The sequence below is a fragment of the Triturus cristatus genome, chromosome 7, assembly GCF_964204655.1.
Source record: "Triturus cristatus chromosome 7, aTriCri1.1, whole genome shotgun sequence".
NCBI classification, from domain to species: Eukaryota; Metazoa; Chordata; class Amphibia; order Caudata; family Salamandridae; genus Triturus; species Triturus cristatus.
The window spans coordinates 411,635,536-411,660,413 of NC_140590.1; the positions used below are offsets into that span (position 1 = coordinate 411,635,536).

The 24,878-nt window shown below is 45.5% G+C and overlaps 1 protein-coding gene across 2 annotated transcripts in view; it reads right to left on the minus strand.

Moving 5' to 3' along the window:
- Positions 1-2,344: 2,344 nt before the first annotated feature.
- Positions 2,345-24,878, minus strand: part of LOC146809822 (histo-blood group ABO system transferase 1-like) — a 557,769-nt gene continuing 535,235 nt past the window's right edge. For both annotated transcript variants that reach the window (XM_085616677.1, XM_085616676.1), the window contains 2 exons: positions 10,052-10,180; positions 2,345-3,144 (listed from right to left, as the gene is read on the minus strand). In XM_085616677.1, coding sequence (XP_085472803.1) covers positions 2,478-3,144; positions 10,052-10,180 — 796 coding nt within the window. In that variant the 3' untranslated portion in view covers positions 2,345-2,477. The remainder of the gene's footprint in view (positions 3,145-10,051; positions 10,181-24,878) is intronic.

Below are 24,878 nucleotides of genomic sequence, written 5' to 3' on the forward strand. Positions count from 1 at the left end.
ATTCACAGAATGCACTTACTACTTTTGGTATTCACAGAATGGATTTACGACTACTAACTTTACGTCCGCACTCGGGCCGGAAATTCCAGCCCGGAGGCGGAGCTTCCGGCCCGGAGGCGGAGCTTCCGGCCCGGAGGTGGGGATTCCGGCCAGTGGCGGAGATTTAGCCATGGCCAAAATCTCCACCTCTGGGCCGGAAGGTCTGCCTCTGGCCCGGAAGCCCGGCCTCCGGGCCGGAAGCTCCGCCTCCGGGCTGGAAGCCCCGCCTCCGGGCCAGAAGCCCCGCCTCCGGGCCAGAAGCCCCGCCTCCGGGCCTGAATTTCCGGCCCAAGTGCGGACGTAAAGTTAGTAGTCGTAAATCCATTCTGTGAATACCAAAAGTAGTAAGTGCATTCTGTGAATACCAAAAGCAGTAAGTGCATTCTGTGAATACCAAAATGATAGTAAGTTTAGGATTTTGTCTTAAGTTAGTTCTGTGAATCGGGCCCATAGTGTTTCAGCTGGTTTTGCTTACCAATGAGGTCATTTCGCTTTCATTAAAACCCTTTGGCTCCCGAATGTATAAACCTTATTGGTTAGAAGGGCAGATAACCCAAACTTCCACTTTTTACCAAACTTCCACTTTTTACCATGCACAATCTCATACTACATGCTCAGTGTTTACAAGATTTTGGATGTTTGTGCTTATTTTCAACCAGGCACTCCAGAGTGTCTAACTTTGGTAAAGGGTTCCTATTTTGCTCCATTGGTCATTACGAGTGAGCAGCCCTTGTACCAAACTTGCATCAGATTGCGTGCTTGGCCGAGTACCTGCTTGTGACATCGTAACTCCTGAACATTCTAAAAATGCTAAAAGTGCTCTTATACTAATGAAATAAAGTGCTTTGAAGGACACCTACAGACATTTACATTTTAATCTGTTCCCAGTCCTGAGATTGAGCTCCCCAATCATATCCAAGTTGTCCACCCAAGAGAAGGATTGAGGCCACCAGGTTTAGACAAGTACACCGGGTGAGGACTCGATGATGAAGCGTGCCACATAAAAATATGTGGTTAAGAATCCATTAAGAAGACTGGAGTGCCTTCCTTAGATTTGGTAGAAGACACAATTTAAGAGGGTCCCCCTCAAATGGTACTGATTTATGAATGTATGTGGATCTGAGGTAATCCATGTAACTTTCCACAATTTACAACTTTTTGGTATTCACAAACAATGGGGAAGATTTACAATAACTGGCACATCCCTGCATATCAGCAGGGATGCGCCAGTTATTTTGCGTCACGGCAGACACCTCTTGCGCCACCATGGATGCGCCGCATTTACAATGCGTCACACCATGGGGCAAGAAAAGACAGATGCGTAACGCATCTGCTGCCGTAAAGGTGACGCATTGCTGGAGTCGCGTCGCAAGCGTGACGCAGCTCCAGCAAGCCTCGGGGTGCCCCTATGCCTAACATGCTGCATCAATCCTTATGCCTGCTTCAAGCAGGCACAGGGTTTTGACGCAGCATGGCCGTAAAAGTGACTGAGTGAAATCTTGTAGATTTCACTCAGCCACTTTTAGGAGGCGTTCCTGTGCCGGAACGCCCCCCCCTGTGTCGGAACGCCCACATGTGGCGCAGGGCTTTACAACGTGATGCATCTCCCTAGATGTGTCACGTTGTAAATACCCCGCAGCATGGCGCTGGATATGCGCCGCCGCTGCGTCACAAAAGTGACGCAACGGCGGCGCAAATGTGGTGTACGGGGCTTGTAAATCTGCCCCAATGAGTGTAATTTTACTACTAGTAATTTTACTTGTTCCTGAGCCTCACATGCCGACTGGTCAGCATTCCAGCAACTGCCTTTGTATGCTTGCCTTTACCGTGATGTGATGTAACTAATGTACTCATAACAAGCATCTCCAGGTCCAAAGAGAGATGGCAGTTCCAGTGGATCGAAAGTAATGCTTCAGATTTTGTGATGTAGCTTGTGCTGTGTCCGGTGTTGGTACACTCCTCAATCCATATAGTTACATACATTTTCTATGGTACTTGTCCAACTGGTATGCCATTATCTATAGTGGATCATGGTGCATTGGCACAAGAGCATTGATACGGTTTACAGTAAGTGTCTTAGCGATCCAAGCTGTTCCTTCCCTGAACCTTATTGCTGTTTACCGGCTGTGCTGTAACCGTTCACCTCCATTTTACATATCCTAGACCAAGTTATTTGTAATGTGTTCACAATTTGGAGTCAGGATCAGGGTTTGTTAAATGGAGATTTGTTTCTCTCCCCATTGATCAAATGCCCACTTTTGAATATTGGATTGTGCCATACTTCCCATCCTAGCCCTAATAAAGAGAGTATATGTAGAGCATTCTGAAAGCTACAATTGTAGTTGTTTTTGGTTCTGGTCCGACAGAAATGTTTTGGAACAGGTTATTTTGACTATCTTACTCCATGATATGATTTAATTTTGGGTAAAACAAAGCCTTTATAAGTTTTTATCTCCGTGAAAAATTCTTATTGTTTTTATTTCTGGTTTCACAGGGAGCCCCCGTCGCCATATATATTCGGGAGAGAGGATCTTTGTAGGTTTATGGTACAACAAATATTTATTTAAATGACTTTCATCATGATAAACTGCAATGATACCTTTGGAGTCATCTGTTTTAATGGCTTCGTCACACTTTTTGGTCAGATGATAAATTTCCTCAACTGTGCCAGCAAATAAATTAGCCTGGTAATAGAAATCTCCTTCATTTCCTGGAATATAGGCTTGGGAAGATTCTCTCCTCTCATACGAAATATCATTTCTTCCAGCTTTGTAAAAATCAGGGTGCACTGCTGCGACAAGATCACCAAGAATTTCCACTCCCACGTCATTATGAAAGACCAGGTCTACATCGGCACAAACTAAATAATGCACATCGATGACCTTCGACTTGATGTCGAGGTGCAATATTTCCATCCTCTTCATGAAAACTCGAATCTTAGAGTCATATGATCTAGTTTTGAGAACTTTACACTTTCGATTGGTATATGTTGTGATGCACTCCACTTTCTCTGGCTGATCTGTGTAAACGTAGTAAATGACCTTGTGTCCCACCATGAAGAACTTCTCTGCAGATTCCAAGAATCTTTTTAGTAGCTTATAATAGCTGAAAAAAAAGAGTTACAAGTGTGTTAGACACAGAAAAAAAAGTAACATGCTCTGAAGCATTCTTCTATTTCCAATATGGCCATCACGCTAAATACCATTAACAATTACATTAACAGAAAATCCTAAGGGCCACATTATGGCATCGCAGTGGTCCCACAAAGTATATTGATGCCTCTTGACCGTCGGCGGTCCCAGGGCAGCACGAACGGCAAGGTCACAATGTGGCAGTCAGAAGACCACCACTGCCACCCCACCCCGAGTCTAGCAGTCCGAGGACCGTTTGACTCATAATTGGCCCTAAGACAGTGAAGGCACTGCTCCACTAGCAATGGCGTTGGATGATGTGCACATGTATGGAGCAAGCTATGGGTGCTACTAAAGCATCCAGCTCATCTACAGTAAAAGTCCCAAAGTGACTCATTTGAATGTGGGGTGATCTATGAACATGATGCCTGATTGCTCAATGGTTTTCTACAAGTCACGTATTCATCAACTGCACTAATAGATTCAAAACAGAACAAGTGACATACCTCTGAACAGTATAGTGCTGAAGTAGGAAATTCACGTTACCTGCCTGATAACTCCAGATTTTTCACTATTTTCTGAACCCTATTTTTGCTCAATTTAGAACCCTGTTAAATAGGAGTAGATTGCTTGTGCTCCCCCTTGAACATGGTTACATTGGCTCATCTCTAATTGGCAGTTTTAACTTGCCTATAATTCACTAGTATATGGTGTAGAAAATGTACCCATGGGCTGGAAGTTAAATGCAACATGTGGGCTGCGGCCCCTATTGTGCCACCAACAAAGTGGGCCTGGAAACATGGCTTCTGACCTACAGTATGTAGTCTTATAGCAGCAGCTTGAACCCTGCTGTACAGATCTGTCAAGCAAGTCAGTGATTATTTTTAAATATTAAAGTCACTCCTAAGCACACCTTACTGCCCACAAAGTAGCATGCATAACATTTAAGAGTGGTACATGTGTGCCATTATAAATGGCATGTTTTCCCAGTGGCCAGGCCCAAAATACATTGTCACCTGTCAGGGTATAAATGGCACTTGGGAAACATCAAAGTATAGATTATACACTTTAATCTGTACGTTTTGGCGCTGCTACAGACACCATTCAAAGACTTATTTTTATATTTAATAGAAAGTTTAGCTAATTGATTTTTATCTATAAATATATTGGATATGTAACTTTTAGAAAGTTACCTTTACCATGCCTGAAGTTGCTAGAGGCTAATTTGCATTCACTCTTCATCAAGTGCCCAGCCTGTACTTGGCCTGAAAGAGGTGTGAAAACTGTTCCAAGAGCAGGGACAATGGCCTGGGAGTGATGAGGTGTTTTCTTCTCCTGGCAGGAGGACCAGCTGGGAGGGGCCCAGGAACTTAATTAACTTCAAAAGGGCTTGCCCTTTCACAAGTAAATGTTATGTGGCACCTGGAAGTTCCCCAGTCCTTACCCCACTTAGTCAGGCTGGCACTAAACCCAGTAGGAGAAAAGCTACTCAGAACTGGCTTTGAGTGACTGTAGAGGAGGGGACTGCTCATTACCCCAGCCACACTTCTGGGTGGGCACACAGGCTGTGCACAAGGGGAGAAGGGTTTCCATGTCTTCGATTTGGGGAATAAGATGCACTGTGATAGTGTTTGCTTTGAAGAACTGCTACAGAAAATGGGTAGGGTTGCCCCAGGGACCTTTTACCTTATTGGTTAGGAAATTCTCAGAATGTACCCTCACCCACTCTTCTGGTGCCAGGCATAAATGTGGCCCCACACAGACAGAGGCTGTATAATGACAGTATATACTTTCTACTTTCTTCTTAATATTGATTTGCAGTTATTCAGCAGTTCAGAAGGAATGCCCTTTACGTCTTTGTCTGTAAAAGTTCAATCATTATTTTAAATCAACAGCTTCAAAAAGTACCGAATCAACAGCAAATGGAATTTGTAGGGATTATGCACCATGTGCCTTGAATGGGTTGAAGGAGTGCCTGATAGGCAATCTAGGAGAAAAAATGGGATTTACAAGAGAGGAATATCGAGTAGTCCTAGGCACATCCTCGCAATACCGAAGTTCCTACCAGCTATGCCGTACTTACTACTCCCGGGACACTGACCTGCCTCGTGTGACCTCCCCAATGGCTCCACTGGGTAACTGAGCCGTACCAAGGCGGAGTTTAAATAGGGCAGCTAGTTGAGGTTCCCGCCTTAATTAACGTTGCGGGAATCGCTAGAATGCAGCACCTGTGTGGCCGCTTGTCTACTCGGAGGATTGTGCTGGCTCTGCCAAGGGGAACCGGAAGGAAAACAAATTTAAGAATGGAATAGTTGAAAAGTGGACCTAGTTATTAAAGCAACTAGGTGGTCATTAAAAAGGGTTCGTTTATGCGAATTACACATATTGTAAACACGGTGTGACATGGAAGTGATCAAAAAGTGATGGATGCCCTACCTGCGTGACAAAATGTTTCACGAAACAAGGTTGTATAAATCAACAGGTAAATATTACAGTGCGGTTCAGATAGAAGGGCTGCGTATGGAAAGTTAGCGCAAAAAAAGTTAGCGCAAAAAAGTTCACGGTAAGTTAGTATACTGGGTCTTATGTAACATTCACGCTTCCTGCAGCAGTCAGGATTGGTGAATGGTAGCGCTAACGCAACTTCAACCCAGGTGGTCATTGCATAAGCGGGGGAAGCCAATCACCCATGGATAATTCCAAATGTCTGGTTGAGCAACGTTAGCTAACAGGATACACAGTGGGGTACGCCAGAGTCATGCCCAAAAAGTAAAAAAAAATATAATAAATAAAGGGCAGGTGGAGATACAATGTTGATCAAAGCTTACTCAAAAGTTCAAAGATGGTTGTGCCAAAGACATGCCCATGATAAAAATAAGGGGCAGGTGTCCTAATGCCAACTACAGAAATTCACACGTTTTATTGCAGATTTATGAGTAACAGTACGGGAGATACTTTTAATGAAAGAAAGGGATAGAAATATCTCATGGAAAACCTGGATGATAAATGGATATGTACGATATTCCCTAAATGATGGATTGAGCATGTTATTGCCAATTGAAGTAGAAATTTGGATTGGAGAAAAAGAGAAAGATCTGATATATTATTAGAAAAGATGAAAGTGTGTTAGTAAAAAATAAGGCTGATTCATAATTGCGTGGCAGACTCAAAAATCTTTTTATGGAAGCATGTGATCCTTTAAAGCTCCCAAAGGAACTGAAAGAAGTTAGCTAGAAAAATATTTGTAGGGCTGGATTTAGTCATGGTTTCCAGGAACATGCAGGTCTGCTTTTTTTTATCAAAAGAAACTAAATATTACACATGACAACATATTGAACTCAGGTGAAGAAGCCTAAATTCCAGAAATAGGCTCGAGACTAAGGCGTAAGGCTGAGTAATTAATAGGGAACATGTAATGCAATATTGATATGAAATGAGGTGGAGTATTTCCTCTTGTTTAACATTATGTTAATTGAGAAAACATTATTTAAATGATTTTTGGGGGAAAAAAGGTGCTCCTCATTCACATCTAGAAAAAAGAGCTATAATCAAGTGAAAGAGAGTGGCTTATCTGTTCACAGACTAAAGCTATCGGAGGGAGAAGAACAACTTCTTTGGGGAAGACAGACAGACATATGAGTATGCATAAGAAAGGTTCATAAGAGGCCAACTACTGTATCTCAAACATGGTTGATGTGCAGGTGTGGATATACCCAATGACACCCACTTATACACAATCATACCCACTGAATCAAATGATACCCATTGAACTCAATGATACACACTGATACCAAATGATACCCATTGGACCCAATGATACCCATTGAACCCAGTGATAGTGACTGATACCCAATAATACCTATTGAATCAAATCATATCCACTGAACGCAATGATACCCTTTGATCCCAATGATACTGTTGGAAAATGTCCCTCTCTGAAGGGTCACCCCAAACTTTTTGCCTTCCTTCTCTTTTTTTCCTGACCTTGTTTTTGTTGGTTTTAGGACTCTGGGCACTTTAACACTGCTAATCACTGCTGAAGTGCATGTGTTATCTCCTCTAAACATGGTTTGATCGACTTATCCACAATTGGTATATTTAATTTATCAGTAAGCCCCTAGTAGAATGTGCTACATGTGCCGCGGGCCTGTAAATTAAATGCTACTAGTGGGCCTGCAGCACTGAATATGCCACCCAAGCAAGACTCTTTAAATATGTCTTAGACTTGCCATAGCAGAGCCTGTGTGTGCAGTCTACACTGCCATGTTGACTTGGCATTCAAAACTCCTTGCCAACCCTTAAACTCCCTTTTTATCACATTTGTACCTTCTAAGGTAGGCCCTAGGTAACCCATAGTACAGGATACTGTGTAAGTAAAAGGTAGGGAATGCACTTTTATGTTTTGCATGTCCTGGTAGTGAAAAACACCTACATTTATTTTTCACTACTGTAGGTTAACATTGGAAATTCCTTATTACACTTATGAGCTGTAATTACTGATTGAGAAGGAGTAACTCTGTTATGTTTAATATCAGCGGAGTGGTAGTGATAAATCCTCTTTGCTGGCAAAGTTGAATTTATCATTACTATTTTAGAAATGTCACTTTTAGAAAGACTGCATTTCTCTGCTCTTAGTTCTGTGTGTCTGTAGCCTGTCTCCAATACATGCCTGGGGTGGGTGTCAGCTGGACTTTGTGCATTCTCTTTAGACAGCCACACACAAAGGAAGGATAGGTGTGACTGAGTGGCCAATCTGCATCTTGATGGGTCATCCCGGGCAGGATTCGAGGGAGGAGCTGACACTTAGACCTAAATAGGCTGTGTCCTGTCCCCACACAAAGTGTTGCTTAGCCCCGTAGTGAGTCTAGAGCCAGTGCTGAAAAGGGAGGACCTCTGTGCGCTTTAAAGCCCCTCTTTGAAGTCACCTCCACTTCAAAGGAACAACTGGGTATAAGCACTGGGTTTCTGACCCCCATCAAATCAGACACTTCTAGACTTGTAAAAAACCTCTGCCAGGAAGAAGGACTGCCGTGCTGCTACAAGGACAGCCACTCTGCTGGACTGTTGAACTGGAAGAAATGCATTTCTGCTGTTCTGGCCTGCTGCCTGCTACCCTCTGCCCCTGCTGAGGAAGAACTGGACTCTTGCTTGAACCCAGAGAGATCTACAAGGGCAAGCTGGCTTGTCTCCTGTTTTGAGACTCAAGGATATCAAACTCTCACCTCCTGCTCTTGCGCCTGGTCGATTGGAAGTGGATCCAGGTGTTTGCTCCAGTGGAACGGATGAATCACCGACACATCAGAACCACTGCATCACCGCCGCTGCAGTGAGAGACAATCAACATATCCCCTCGACAGTGTGGAGAAAATCGTTGCATTGGCTTTGGAACCATTGCATTTCAGCTCCAGCGCTTCGTCTACGGAATCGGCGCATTGCCATTGTTGCGTGGAAAAAAAATCGATGCATCACCTCGACTGCGGGATAGGCACCGATGCATCACTCAGCTGCACCAAGCATCTCGCTGTTGCAACCAGGATAAAGGTTCTTTGTTCAGCAGGCCTTGCATGGCTCCTGTATCCATCCCGCGCTTCGTCGCAGTTGGTGTGAACTCTAGACTTTGACCAAGTCCAGATAAACCCCTTTGGCACTAATTTCTTCTAAGCACTATATACAATTGTACTCTTTCAAAATGAGTAATTGGACTTCTACCTATTGGATTTTTGTCATGTTAGTCTTATTTTATTTATAAAACCAAAATCCATTTTTCTAAACTGGTGTGGAGTCTTTCTGTGGTGTTTTCACTCTGTTACTGTATGAAGTGATACACAAATACTTTACACATTGCCTCTTAAGTTAAGCCTAACTGCTCTGTGCCAAGCTACCAGAGGGTGAGCATAAGTTAATTTAGGGTGTGTAGAGAGTTACCCTGACTAGGATTGTGGTCCCTGCTTGGACAGGAAGCATACCTCTGCCAACCAGAAACCCAATTTGTAACAGACCTACTGATACACAATATTACACAGTGAACCAAATGATCCCATTGAACCTAGTGATACCCAGTGATAACCATTGATACCCATTGGACCCAATGAACCCAATGATGCCCACTGATACCCATTGAACCCAGTGATAACCGCTGAACCCAATGATACCCAATCAACCCAATGATAGCTCAGAGAGAGGATGGAGGCGCTCTTTGGACAGATGGAAAAAAGAGCATGTATATACAGTGATGTGATATTGAAGAGATAGATTTTAGTAAATTGAGGCAGGGCAGCATGAAACAGGAGAAGCTGGTCAAGATGGAGGGACAGAGTACATCTGCCAGTGCCATTCCCATTTGAGATTTGAGTTTTCAGGAAAGGAGGACGAGAAGGAGAAAGTCGGGCACTATGCAAAGCATTGTGACTTGCAAATATCGCAGATAAGGGGAGTTTGCTAGAAAACAAGCTGGCGGTGGGAGGAAACAGTTACCACCTACACGAAGGAGCAGTAGAGAAATGTTAAAAGAGAAGTGAGTGAGAACACAGTCTGAGAAGAAGAGCGCTGCTTATACATGAGCAGCAGTTACTATGAGACAAAGAGGAAGTGTGCATAGATGTACTGAGCGTTTGAGCAAGAGTTGTTGTGTCGGAAAATGCCAGTGCTGCTGGATGTGCCTTGGCCTTACTGTATCAGAGCTATTTGGGCAGAACTTTTGTACCACTAGGAATGTAATGCCCCATGGGTGATTGTGTGGCTAAAACCAAGGCCCACATTGAAGGTTTCAATCACTGTGCTGTAGTTCAGTTTGTGTCGTGTGCATGTGTTTGTGTCTGTGAGAGAGAGGGGGGAGGGGGGAAAGGGTATTGCACAAGCAACACTTTCACAGCATATCATACCCTCCGAGTGCAAAGACGGTGAGGCCTATGGTGCAGTTCTTCCTCTCAAAATCTTTGTTCAGGATGTCTCTGTTGAACGTCCCAGTCCAGACCACAGGAGCCAGCCAGGGAGTGACCGTCATCACCTGGCTGAAAAATACAAAAAGGACAGCAGTTCGCATGGTCTGTAGCACAAGAGTGGTCTTTGACAATCACAGAACATCCTGATATAATAATTATAAGGCTGTTATTGATCTAACTCCCAAGTCTGGATGTCCTCGAATATTTCAATCACTTGCCTGTCCCTCCATTGCTTGTTTCTTAGCCACAATGTACAAGAGGTACAAAATTCTTTATTGCATGATTGTGATTAATTAAAATCATTGCAATAGGAAAAATACATTCAAAAGCAGTCTACGTTGAAAATATGCCTGAATTACGATTAGACAGGGTAAAAAGTCTTTAAAAACACATATGAAATTCCATTTCTGTGCAAGGTTTAAAATACAGTAAAAGAACCTGAACGTTCCAAATTAACAGTTGTCGGACTCTGCTCTCAATACCTTAAAGCACATAACTGGTCTGCTCTAGCGGTACAATATTCTGCATATAAAACTTTGGGCGGAGCTTCAGAATTAAAGGTTATGCGGCTAAATCTATCTTTTGATTATAGCCTACTTTGAGGGAATCGTCACCTAGGGGCCGATTCCGATCCGGGTCGGAAGGGCACCAAACACGATCCGGCCAGAAAAACTACGAGCCGTACGCGTGTTTTCCGGCCGACTCGTACAGCTGTACGAGCGAGCAAGTACGATGCGAGCTAGGTGAGATTCATCGACCGAGTCGTTTCCGGATCCGAACCGCTCCGTACGTCTCGGTCGGAAGCTAACCGTGGCGTGCAATGGATGCGATTTACAACCGAGCCAGTACGATGCACACATCGGACAGCCAGTGCGAACCGGAGTGTCTGGCTCGTAAAAGCTCCCGGAGTCGGACTTTGGGGGTCCGCATCGAACCCCCTGACACCCGCAGCCCTACGACTCGGACACAGGGGGAGACCTACGGGTCTCCCCAACACAGGCATGTATGGCACGGATGGCACCGACGCGTACCCACTGTAGGGGGCGCACTTGTTTGAGACGTACCCATTCAGTCAATAAGAGCCCATGTACGTGTCCTATGACCGGCTCCTATTGACTTCTATGGGAGTCCGTCCGAACCGAGTCCGACAGCATACGGCTGCATCGTACTCGCTCGGTCAGACTGCAGGACTCCGGCTCGGTCGGAAAACACTCCGGATCTGGCTCGGTCGGATCGGAATCGGTCCCTTAGTAGTTAATTTTAACCTGGCTTTTGCAATATTCATAAATTGTTCTAGCCTACATGCTAGCTGAGTGTCGTTTTCCTCAAAGCTGGCTATTAGTGCTTGACTGCGTGTTCGTATTCTTCTTTGGTTCCAGAGTGGTTTTAATAAAAGTCTTCGCTAATTGTTTAGAGCTGTACAGCTACACAGTATATGCAGGACGTCCTCTTTAAAGTCGCTGCAGGTTCTGCAATTTATTTTTGTTTCTATACGTTCCCAAGGTGGCGGATGCTGATTTACAGGTAGGATCCCCATCCTGAATTTCGACTAGGACTCCTTCACTTTTCTTGAGAACCCTGTTCCCAAATAAGCTTGTGGCAAAGACCTTGTGTAACTCTGAATAACGAACCACCCGTGAGCCCTCTTAGTCAATGTGGCCTTGTCTTCCTCCAGAGATAGTAGCTTTAATGTTTTATTTACAAGCTTAAAGATTTTATGAGGCCCATTAAGTTCTCAGAGGTCTTGTAGGGCAAGAGAGCTTATTGCCGTTTGGTGGTGGATCATTGCGGGACTTTTTTTCCTTTCTATCTCCTTCCATAAGTATGAATTCAGAGAGCCCTGCTCTGCTCCCTTCATCTTGTGCCAGCATTTGGTGTACGCTCCTTTTCGAGCTAATTGCTGTTTTTGGAGGCCAAACTCTAGCCTTAGTTGTGCTGGAGATGTGTACTGTGGGAGATTAAATATTATTCGTATTGTTTTTGACACCACTTTGGCCAAGATTGTCTCATCTCTCCCTCTCATACTTTCACTACCATTAGTGATAGATGGTAGCAGTTTTGCTCGAAGCATTTCTAGTAGAGGAGTTAGACTCGGTCCTGCTATTTTTTGCTTGAGGTTTTTTAATGACACTGCCAGTGTGATCCCTCTTGTTTTAATCAGTGCTTTTTTTTGTCTGAACGATCCCCTTCTATCGAAGGTTATTCCCAAGTATTTATATTTTTTGACCACCTCCAACTGTTGATCTTGCAGTTCCCATTTAAGGCAGTGTTTTTTGTTCATTCCGTTGAGTGTCATCACTTTCGATTTTTCTAAGTTTATTGTCTTGTCTGAGAATCTGCTTGTGTTACTTATAAGATGTTGCAAACCAACTGGGGTTCTACTTATCAGTATTAGATCGTCCACATACAATACGTTTGACAATATTAAACCTCCCAAGTTTGGGGCATGATCGTTACAGATGTTGAGCTCTGACGAAATGTCGGAAAGAAAGAGGTTGAACAGAGTCGGGGCAAGAACACATCGCTGCTTCACCCCCTTTGTGGTCCTTATTTTTCTTGATAGACAGTTGCCTGATCCTAGTTTTATTTGAACCCATGTCTCCGAATGAAGAGAAATCAATTGTTTCAAAAGTTTCGGGTCTATGTCCCAATCGGATAGTTTGGCCCATAGTTTGCCCCTGTCTATGCTGTCAAAGGCCGACGAGTAGTTGATAAAACAGATGAATAGTGGCTTTTTAATTTTTATAGTAGCGTCTATTAACAGTGAAAGAGCGAGGATGTTTGTCACTGTCCCTGAGCTTTTTTGGAAGCCGGACTGATTGATCGAAATTACGCTTTTCTTTGATGCCCATTCAGTTAGTTCTTCTAGCAGGAGACCCGCAAAGTATTTGGCGTCTATATCAATTAATGCTATAAGCCTGTAATTCTTCGCATGATTTCTGCTGCCTTTTTTATAAATAGGGGAAATAATTGATCCCTTCAAGGAATCTGAAATTTTTCCTACTCTTAAAATGTTTTTGAAGAGGGCACTTAGTTGCTCTGCCCAATAATTTGTGTCCTGTTTATATAAAATTGGTGGTATTCCATTGGGCCCGGGGGCCCCCTCTTTCCTGCCTTTCATAATTCGGTTCTTGATCTGTTTGGTTGTGCATGGAAGACAGGCCTCCACATCTAGATGGTTTTGGCTTGTAGACTATGGTTGATAATTTCATTGTCTTCAATAATTCCGCCTGTTTCTTTGTTCAAGTGATGCGACAGGTAATTTACATAGGATTCCTCTGTTATATACGAGTTGACTTTATGAGCCCTTGGATTGTCTAAATTGTTAACTGTGTGCCAAAATCTGGCGCTGTTGTTAATTTTTACATCATATAATAGTTTGGCCCATATCTTCACTGCAGATTCCTGTTTCACTAGCCAGATGAATTTATTTTTCTACACTTCAACTCCCTTAGTTCTGTCTGTATGCCGACGTCCGGGCCCATTATGCGCAGTTTGCGGATTATTCTATTAATTTCCCTTTTAATTTGTCTTAATTTGCAGCTTTGCCTTGATGAAAGATTTAATCTTTGATCATTTATATGACTACAGGGTGTGTATTCGCCGTTTTTAGGTCTCGCCTGTGCCAGCGCTTTAGCGCTGCTCTCGCGAGAGCTTTTGTGAATAGGGGATTTGGAAGTGCAAACTAGTGCTTTCAGGCCTCCAAATACAGTGCATGTGCGCCGGGCGCGCGCACCATTTGGCAGCCTACGTGATCAATTCGCGGCCGCTTTGATGTTCTCAGTGAGCCGCGCGGCCACTGAGAACATCAAAGCGGCCGCGAAATGATCAATCACCATATGCCAGCCTGCGTGCCTCTCTCCCCTACCCCCTCCCTTATCCCACTTCCTGCTTGTTTTGCCTTGTTTGTCTTGTGGGCCCTCTGAAAACTTTGACTCTAGTCACTCCCCCTTGCATCATCTAACACCTTGAGTTGCCGCTCTCGCTCGCTCCCCTCACTTTTCTTCGTCTCTCAATTTTGTTTTCGTTTCTGTCCTGCCTCCTTCATTATCCTACTGTGGCCACTCTCTCTTTCAACATTTGTGCATCTCTCCCTCGCTGAGTACCCAATGGTCCATTCTCTCTGTCAGTCTGTGCATGGGTCCCTCAATCTTTGCATGCTCCACCCCCCCCCCCCCCCTGAGCGGAGTTAAGTAGGTGCAAATGTATGAATTTGATGCACATGTTTTCTCTGCAGAATTCATGGCGCTGAAATAAGTAGGGAACTTTAAGCAAAACAAAGATAAGAAATGTTAGCCTTCATAGATGGCAATACAAACCTGCTTCAGTCCACCCTTCCAGTAGCCCAGATGCAAGTGGCCAAGCCGTGTGCAGCACCTTAAGCCGTTTCGGAGTTTCCGCCAACTCAGCTTTGCATTCTGGGACTTCTAGTTCTTCGTTGACCAGATGCCCTTAGAATTCAAAAAGAGTCCACAGGGTGCACGAGTGTCTTCCCGGTCGTCCATCCCTATGTGACCCACTGCCCCCACCTCATTTCTTTAGCGCTTAAACTACACCTCACATAGTGTTTTCCCTGCAGTGCAGCGCTCGGTCATCTGCCTGAGGATCAGTACAAGTAGCGCCTCGAGACGGAACGCCAAATGACACGCCTCTGCTCTGCCAATGAACATCATATAATGCGCATCACAAATGCGTCCCACTGCACACATCTGTATCTTCACACCTGTACGTGTGCACGAGTGCTAGTGTATGTGTTGTATGTTGAGGGATTGTCTGTGTGCCTCTAAGTGCATTCACTGCACAGAAGTCACACCAGTTGGCTTTGCCAGTGCTTGTTCTTCTCAGGCTATGGGCATATAAGGAAAAAGAAGCACTTTTCTTGCTTTCTTTGTCGTATATTTATGTAGGAGCAAGTTACTGCAGGCTTACTGAGTTCTGATTTCTCGGTTGTCGCTGCTTTAATTAAACATCTTCTGAATTTGATCTAAATAGATTTTAGACGGTCATGTTTTTTTTGTAATCCGATTTCACTGAGCTGTGGCACGTCGGATATATTTACAGTCTGCTGCTTCCGCTGGACCGCCTGAGCTATCTCATTGTGTATTCATTATTCATTGGTGCCCTCCAATGCAACCCTCTTTCCCATGGTGCACTTGTCTTGTCACTTCACATTTCTGAGATGAGACATGAAGGCTGTTTTAAACTGACATCCAATCTCTTATTTATGTCAGATGTAAAAAATGTTCCCTACTTTGTTTAATTATGCATTTTCTCATAAACTCATCCACTGGGGGGGGACAGAGAAGAGAATGCAGGTGGACAGGGTGTCGGCCTGCTGTGCTCTGGTGATTTTCCCCTTGGCACTTTCAACAAACCAGGCGGGGTAGTTTGCTTAGCTGAAAGAACCGTAGCGAACAAACCTGGCCCATCTTTTAGGGGTGCACGTCACCGGCTTGTCATGACACTGATGGGGGTGGGTAGCATGTGCCACTTTCTGCTTTGTTAGGATGGGCTTACCCCCTGCTTAATTTGTAGAAGAGTAAGTGCCGGACCCCACCAGTGCTTTACTGTGAAGCCCGCAGGCGGTGGTACCGAACACCGAGGACTCTCATCTGTATTCTATTCCAGGCCTCTCTCATCCACCACCAGATGCTCGCTGACCTCTGATCCCACTCTTTCTGGTTCTTTTTCATTTCTGCTTTCTTCCTTTATCAACGGTTTTCAGTCTGTCTCTCGCCCTTCCTTTCCCTCCCCCCTTTCATGACTTTCTCTCGCTTTTTCTGGGTCTAATTCTAATTTAAAAAAAATAACTGCATGTCCCCAAAAATGAGTGCTGGTAAGCTCCCCTGCAAACACCAGCTCAAAAAGGAAATAAGCATTGGCATAGCCAATAGGTCTCGCCTTTGGGACCTTATAAGTGTTTAGCCATGCAACAGTTGATGTTGTTGGACCAAGGACATTGTGCTGCATAATTAAATACTTATAAGGCCCCAAAAGCGAGACCTATTGGCTATGCCAATGCTTGTTATTAGCAGGTGTTGCTTGTGTTGATCTTGAGTTTGAGCTTGCTAAGCATACGTTTTTTATAAAATTCTCCCAGTTGTTAATTCCGTCGCAATCTTGCTGTTTGTGAACTTCCCAGCAGATTTTTGCCTCATCCAAGAGTTTTCCGGGGTCAGCGGTTTTGCATTTAATCCTCTTGAAATTTGATGTTACTGTTAAGTTTTGAGATTCATTTGGGAATATTAATGCTGTTCCGTGAGCCATAAGTGTAAGCTCCTGTGGCAAAGGATTGCTGCACTCTTGAGTCCTGATCTTAAAATCGATAACTGATTTGAAAAATGAAAGCGATAGGAAAGTGTAGTCTATCGCTGTACTTGCCATTGAGTTGTGGTAAGCAGCTGATTGAGGGCAGTCTCCAGGTAATCTACCGTTTGATGCTATCAAGCCTAGACTTGTTAGCTCTGCCAGTAAGTCGTTAGATGCCTTGGTTTGTTTGTCCCATTTACACTCTTCTTGGGGTGGGATCCCCCAATAGAGAAGATGATCTTCGGCCAGCTGATCGTTCCCAGCTTTCCCCGAGAGTAACATATTAAAGTCTCCTGAAACAATATAATTCGATGTCTCCTCTTCAGTAATGAGCCTCGTTAGTTCCGACACTACAAATTTTGCACCGGTTTTCTTTCCACTCGGATGTAGATAGATGTTAACCAGAATTAACTGTTGTTTGTTTTGTTTTTGTAAGGGGCCTGCTATCTCCATCTGTATTACGTTAATTCCGTTATTTGATACGTTCTTCTTCAATAATTCTTTAGCTGTGGTAACCGATTTTATTGAGGCATATATGGTGAGGTCTCCTTTCAGGTGTCTGCCCTTTGAGCTTCTGCTGGCTGGAAGATGGTACGACTTTTAGCCTTGTAGATGGAAAGGCTCTGCCAGCCAAGTTTCTTGGAGTAGGATTAAGTTGAACTGCTGGAAGTACATCAATAGATCTATGTTCGTAGATTTTGATTCTAGGCCATTTACGTTCCATGAGCAAAGCTTTAGATTTGGGGCATTCTTTTGTTGTTCCGTATTCTGTCATTGGCCAGAGTGTCTACTATTAATGGCTTTAGCTACCCAAGACCAGTCTTTTGATGTATCCATCTCGCAATTATCCCCAACTCTTGGAATGACTTTGTCCGTGAATTCCACAGTGATGTTTCAGGCACCTTTTAGCACAGATTTTGTAGGCGCCCATGTTCTTCTTGCAAGGTTTTTATTGCTGTTTGCTTTCTTTATATCTGTGTTTTCGTACCCGAACTGATATGAAAAGGAGATAATTCGCCTGGGGACTTTTAAGGGGCCATTACTTTCTCAGTAGTTGTTGATAGTCCAGCTATCCTAATAGTGTCCTGTTTAAATTCTGAAAATGTGTCAAAGATGGAAGCTGTTGCTCTCGCACCTGGATTTATCTCCTCTGCTTTAATTGAAGGGAAGTCCAGATCATTATGACTGGTTCCAGTGGGAGACTTGATGCTTCTGGGAAATTGGTGATAAATAAGTTTCCTAATATTTGCTTGGCATCATTGTTCCCATTTTCAAACATTTTGATAATAGAGTCCCCCTTCCGAACCATACAATCTTTGTTATTGGTTACCTGTATTTGATCTATATCTTGATCTAGGGCTTGATCGTGGCTAAGGGTTCCTCCTTCAACTCCATCAGTTTTTAGGGCTTGGCACTGCTGATTTCCATTGCCGTTTGTCCGAGTGGCCTCTGTTGGTAGGCCTGTTAAGGCTGTTGTCTCTATCCCTTTTTGAGGATTTTTTTCTGGGTCTAATGGGATTTTGATGGAGAAGTTTAGCACTGCCCCAGTGTCTTTTACTAAGGAAAATTTGGAGTAGATTTTGGGTTGCTAAAGTGTTTTTGGTGCTTTCGCAGTGCCATTGATTTCGTTATTCAAATCTACTAGCACTTCATGCTCCAAGTTAGCCATTGAATCTGTTGCTCCCGTGTTTTCCTGGCTGCTGATGGATGCATTAGATGGTTCTTTGAGGATCTTATTTTTCTTTGTTCGACTGTTTACAACACTTGTAATGCTCCGCCTTTCTTTCCCTGACCTCATTTCTATCCGGCTGTCTCTGTTTCTTTGTTGCAGCTCTATGTTGCTGCTCGGTTGAGTAAATGAGTTTTTGGGGACCCTGAATTTTTTGATTAGAGGAATTCGGTGCCTCAGCAGGTTGGAGCTTTGTTGGTCAGCTCTTCTCAGCTTCGCTTAGTATAGCTTAGGTGAGCGGTGTATGGCAGTTTATAAAGCAGTAGATAGTGGTGTTTTCCTCGTCCCCCTAATTTGGAAAAATTAGATTGTTGTGTGGGCTTGGGGTCACCGGAGGAATTCGGTCAGTGAGTCCGGGGGTAGAGTTGTTGGGTATGACCTAGTCAGGATGTCTATTTGAATTAAAGGGGGAATGTGTCCGGTTTGAGCCCAAGTTGAAACCAGATTGACTCAGGGGCTCAGGGGCTCTGGGACAGTCTCGAGGTCAAGGTCCGAACAATCAGGGCAGATCCAGAAGGGGCTCCACCGCCGGTACCATATGACCCGAGATCTTTTGGTTGTTTCAAATTGCCGGCCAAGCGCTGCCCCTTACTCCGCTGCTCTCCTTGGACTCACTCCATCTGGCTGACTTAGCCACAATGTGATTCCCCCATCTCACCTCGTCAGAACACACCATGACTCCAGGTCTGGGATCCTGTTACAAAATAATGTATTCTGGAGGTGCAGTTCCATCATTTAATTATGAAAAATGAGCAAAACTTTCAGAACGCTTTATTTTTTTATTTGACATTTTGGATCCCTGAGCAGTCTCTCCTCAAGCCACATAGTCACAATATCTAGTCATCACACCTGTCACACGCTTTCTGCTCCTTAGGATGCAGTAGACCACTAGCATAAAGGCATATGCACACCCTATCTTTGTTAACGAGAAGAACACTTGCACAATCACATCCACTTTATTCAGCTCACCGCACTGCCCCAGCATAATGAGTGTGTGTGATTGCATATACCAGAAATTGTAGACTCATCTTAAAGTTTTTGTGGCATTGGCATCAAATGAGAGCACAACGCCCCACTCCGAACCAAACTTTGTCATCAGCTTCAAATAGTAGACACAGGGGCCTGGGCAGTCCAACAGGGGCTGGATGTCCTGTTCTTCTTGACTATGTCAAACAGTATCTTAGTTTGCTGTAGGTCTGGCTTAAAGTAATAAATTGAGAGTCATGTAATTTGCCTTTGTCTTTATTAATGTAATATCACGCACAAAAGCCAGACAACTATCTAGCTTTGTGGAACCGCAACATCATCCTGCAATAAAATTCAAAAACAAACATAAAACATCACAAAGTAAATACCAATAAGAAAATCTGAAGTAAGGCATCAGTTCTATATTTTTTCTACATGCAGGGATGCTCTCATCACTCGCAGAACTGGACTAAAATTGCCGATCCAGTGGGTTTTCTGTACCCCGCGCATTTGTGTGAGCATCCCGTGCTTCTTGGTCCTTTTTTCCCTCCCGATTCCCCCGTCTTTCCCGCCGCTGCCACCCGTGCGGCCCGCCCCCCCTACACCCATTGGCTCTTCCCTCCCTCCTCCCAGCTGACCCCTCCTCCCCTCCTCCCTATTATGGCGACCGCTGCACGGCGGAGACAGTGACCCTTGACCCTCGGGTAGGTCACTTCCCCACCGCTGCAGCTCTGCCTGCCTGCCCGCTTTGCCGCCAGATCCTTCCCAGATCAGCGCTCTACTCAATCGCCCCCTGGCCTGTCTTGTTCTGTACTCGTGTGCCTGCTCGTGTGCCTGCCCCCCTTGCCTCTTTTTTTTCTGTACCCCGCATTTTGAGTGAGTGCCTCGTGTGCCGCCCCCTTCTCTTTTTTTTTTTTTCTGTACCCCGTGCCCACATGCCAGACCTACACGCCCGCCGCCCTCCATGCACTCAACCCCAATCGGATCCCCACCTGCTACCTAGCCACCCCGAAACGCACCCACGGACCCTTCACCTGCCTAGCCTGCAAACTCACCAGCCTCCGACCCTACACCGCACCCGCCGGGACAGACACCAGCAACAATCACCTCAAGTGCATCCTGCTCAACACCCGCTCCATCCACAGGCACGCCGTCGAGCTCTGGGACCTCCTCGACACAACATCGCCAGACGTCGCCTTCCTCACAGAAACCTGTATGAACGACGCCTCAGCCCCAGACATCGCCATAGCCATCCCGGGGGGATACAAGATCACCCGGAGGGACCGCGTCAACCAAACCGGAGGAGGCATCACCATCGTTCACAGAGACACCATCCGGGTCATGACCAACTCCGACGACACCCTCATCACCGCCGAGCACCTCCACTTCCAGATACACACCGACCCCAAAACCACCCTCAGAGGCACCCTCATCTACAGACCCCCGGGACCGCGTACACAATTCAGCGAAGCCATCGCAGACTTCGTCAGCCCGCACGCCCTATCCTCCCCAGACTACTTCCACCTGGAGAACAACAACGACAGCAACACCGCCGCCCTGCTGGACAACCTCGCCGACCTCGGACTCAAGCAACTGGTGAACACCCCCACCCACTACGCCGGCCACACGCTTGACCCCATCTTCTCCTCCAGCAAGCACATCTCCTTCAACCACTCAACAAAACTACAATGGACAGACCACAGCTGCGTCCACTTCAGCTACAGGAGAACCACGACCCACCAGCAACCGCAACAGTCACCCCGCAGAGGCTGGAGCAAGATCACCACCAACCAGCTCACCACCTCCCTCAGCCAGAACCCTCCCACCAACACAACGGACCCCAACGAAGCAGCACGTAACCTCACACAGTGGCTCACCAACTGCGCCGATGACCTCGCACCACTGAAGAATCCTTCCAGCAGACCAAGCAGCAAGAAAACCTCGTGGTTCACCGGCGACCTCAAAAGCTCCAAGAAAACCTGCCGCTCCCTCGAGAATGCCTGGCGCCACAACCAGAAAACATGACAGCCCTCAAAAACGCCACCCGCAATCACCACCAACTGATCCGCACCACCAAAAGGACAGCATTCAAAGAACGTCTGGACAACAAAACCCACCACAGCAAGGAACTCTTCAGAATTGTCAAAGAGCTCGCCCACCCCAGCGCCTGCAGCAACGACATCACACCCTCGCAAGACCTCTGCGACTCACTCGTCTGGTTCTGTCACCACAAGATCACTGACATACACAACAGCTTCAACTAACAAACCACGCACCCAACCACCGCACCAGCTCCCCCACCACCACCCTCTGCACCTGGACCCCGGTCAACACCGAAGACATCACCTGTCGTACTTTAGAATTTGGGACCGCGTAGGAGATAGGGCCCTACCCCTGTCTATCTCGGTAGTAGTGAACCGCGAATGGTTAATGCGGTATGTACGAGTGCTTTCTGTAACGTTTTTGCTATGAATGCACTGTGTATACGCTATTTTACATCACTACGTGGGTTCCATTTTGTATCGGTGACCATCTTATGGTTGCCCTCACATAGGCTATATAGCATGAAGCTAAAACGGGCCTTTTAGAGCACATGTGCCTTTCCTTGACTTCTCTGTGACCTGGGCAGCTTGGCTCCGCTGCCCCAGGTCAAACTGGTCTCACGAGTTCCCTGTCCTCTGGCCACCTGTGATTAGCATCAGGGCTTGACACACCATAAAGTCTTTTCATCCTACACAAGCCCCCAGCTAATCTCTTTCACACCTGGCTGTTCCTGCTTTATGGCTTGTTTCCCAAAACAGGAGATGCTCATGTTTATTGGGGCCTATCGATATCTGATGTGGGATCTGAGCTTTACTGTGTAAATAATTGCGGGCTGGCTTCACTGGAATGTGGGATGGTCATCATGACTCTGCCTTTTCGTTTGTAATGTATACTTTATATGGCCATATCGTAAACCTAGGAATGTGTGCCTGAGGCAGGAAAATCTGTATTTAAGGAGAAGTCCGTTTCTGTGATTTTTAGCAGTCTCCTGAGAACATACACGCTGTTGTACTTCTAGGACGCCTGTAATTGGTCTGCAGCCAATAAACTGATCTTTGACTTCACCCAGAAGACTCTATGTTTCTGTAGGTCTGAAACAGGAAGAACCCCGAAGTCATAGGGTGTGTTCCCCTGCACCGCTGGGCTTAAAATACCCAGTACTTCAGTTGGCGCCCAACTCGGGACGATTTCAGCAGTACCGGTCAAAGCCAGAGGTTCGTGAGGAGCTTCGTGTAGAAATTCTGGAGGAAGGCCGCCACTTCATCGACCCCAGCATGTCGACGTGGTCCGAAAGTCTTTTCTGCGAGGTTCTCCGCGTCCCGACGGCTACGAAGGACTGCTGCCCTGATTAATCGCCCTGTTTTGGACCCTTGACGATTTTGGTAGAGCGAAACAATCGAGAGAGTCTTCTGGTGACGCCATCGATCATCAATATTCAGTTAAGTATAAGTGGAGCGTCTCCCAGTTTGAATTTGGTATCCTTTGGGATCATTTCGATTTGGTGCTTGCAAGTCCCAAAGCCAGAGGACTCGTGTATTCACGAGATTATCGTATTCGATAATCCTTTGACGTTTTGAAACTAGACTAGTGAGCGAAGATGCCTGGTTCTAGTGTATTTTGTAGATTGTTTTGTTTGGGTTGTGGAAGGGATTTCCAGTTAGAGGATTCATGTCCGGTTCCTCCAATTGGAACTCCAACTTATGAGCTTTATGTAAAACATGGCGTGGGCCCCATTGCATATAATGAAATATGGATCCACCAGAAAGGACGGTGTTTTAAAATGGCCCCAAAATGGTAGTTTCGATACAGATATCTTAGATAATTTGGAAGTTAACCCCTTCAGTGCCCATGACGAGATGGTCTCGTCATGGGCCGCGGTTGCGCTGTGCCCATGACGAGACCATCTCGTCATGAACCCCGCCCGCTAATGAAACGCCCGGCACAGGGCGTGGAAAGGGCGGGGCACTGAAGAGGTTAAATTGTTTAAAAAGAAAGCCCGGCCGGCGATGTTTGATTCTTTCCGCCTATGGCGAAAGGAAGCCAAACAGAAGGAAATAAAGCTAGCGAAAAGGGATAAGAAGGAAAGAGGTATGTCAGTGATGCAAGCAGCTGTGCAATTTAAAGATAATGAGGAGGAACAAATGAAGGAACAGTTACACAGACAGCGCAAACTAGGGATTGATAAATGTTACCCTGTTTTGTCACCCCTTGTGCAAGATGAGATAAAAGAGAAAGAAAAAGATTCCCTAATGTCCCACTTGTTAAGTTCACCACCCCCATATGCGCAAAATGCCACCGCACCTCCACAGCTTGTAAATGCGCAGCCTCTAGTAAATATGCTGCAAGCCTTCCCGCAGCTGCCAGCTCCTCTTCAGCTGGCTCCTATCCCTGCAGTGCAGCCCTCTCAAGGGCCGCCAGTTTTGCTACCTGTTACCCCCGCGCTTTCTGCGACTTTGCCTAGCACGCCAGCGGTTTCCCCTGGCGCTGCTTCTTACACTACCCAGGTACCTGTATCTGAATCTGTTTTTCTTCCCTCTGTCTATCCCCCTGTTTTCGCCTCAACTTCTCCTTCGGCACGACAACGACTAGCTAATGTAGTTACTAGTTTAATGTCGCCTCTCTTTGGGTCATCTAGTGCGACTCCTGGTTTACAGCGTAAGCAATTGCGTAGTCAGCTGCCTGGTCCCGAAGAGAAAGAGGTGTTAGATCATCTGGCACGTAGGTGGATTGGTTTCCCTTCATGCTATGATGTGGAATCGGTTGTTAATGTTTTTCACCAATGGGATGCCCCAAAACAGAGGTATGTCTTTGATAAAATGTGTGAATTCCTCTGTGAGGAATTGGAGGATAAGGGTGCAAACCCAAACCCACAGGAATTGTGTCGAGTGCGATTTGATTTCGGAACAGGTGTAATTGTGGGCCCCAATGTAGATAAAGCAGTTGCGACTTTACTGTCCCTCAGAAATGGCGATTGTCAGCAATCATTGTTTGACCAGGATTTCCCTGTAGGAAAGGAGGTAAAAGCGCGCCAATATCCGATGCGCGAGGTTCCTCCAGTTTGGAGACCTGGTGATCTAGCTGCTAACCCACCTGTTCAGCCATATTTTCAGCGTGTTTGGGTACATGTCCCATGGAAGCGATCCGAGGTGTTAGCACTTAAACAGACATTGCCTGATCCCCGTAAAAACCCTGCAGGATATTATAAGGAGTTGTCACAAACTGCAGAATCATGTGTAATGAATCTAGCCGACATAGATATGCTGTTTGGGAATGTGGTTCCACAGCCTTTGTGGGGATCCATTCGTAATGTAGATCACGCTGCAGAACTAGGGGACACATGGGCTAATATCATTGCCGCAGACGCTAGACAAGTTGGTGGTGCAAAACCTGAGCCCCTCATAGCAGCGCTCCCTGGTAGAATTATTACCTACATGAAAACTATAATGCCTGCGATGCGCGTAAATTGGGACAAACTATCTGCATGTAAGCAGAAGAAAGATGAGACAGTGTCTGATTTCTTTACCAGGTTTGAAGAAACGTTTATCGACCACAGTGGTCAAGACATGAGCACTGAAGGTGGCCAACGGCTATTTGTTGATAAATTTGTGCAGAATCTACTCCCCGAGTTGTGTAAGAAACTTAAAGACTCAGAAAGTTCTTGGGCTGTTTCCTCTTCAGCGCAAATACTGGCTACTGCACAGTATTATGAGAATAGAGACA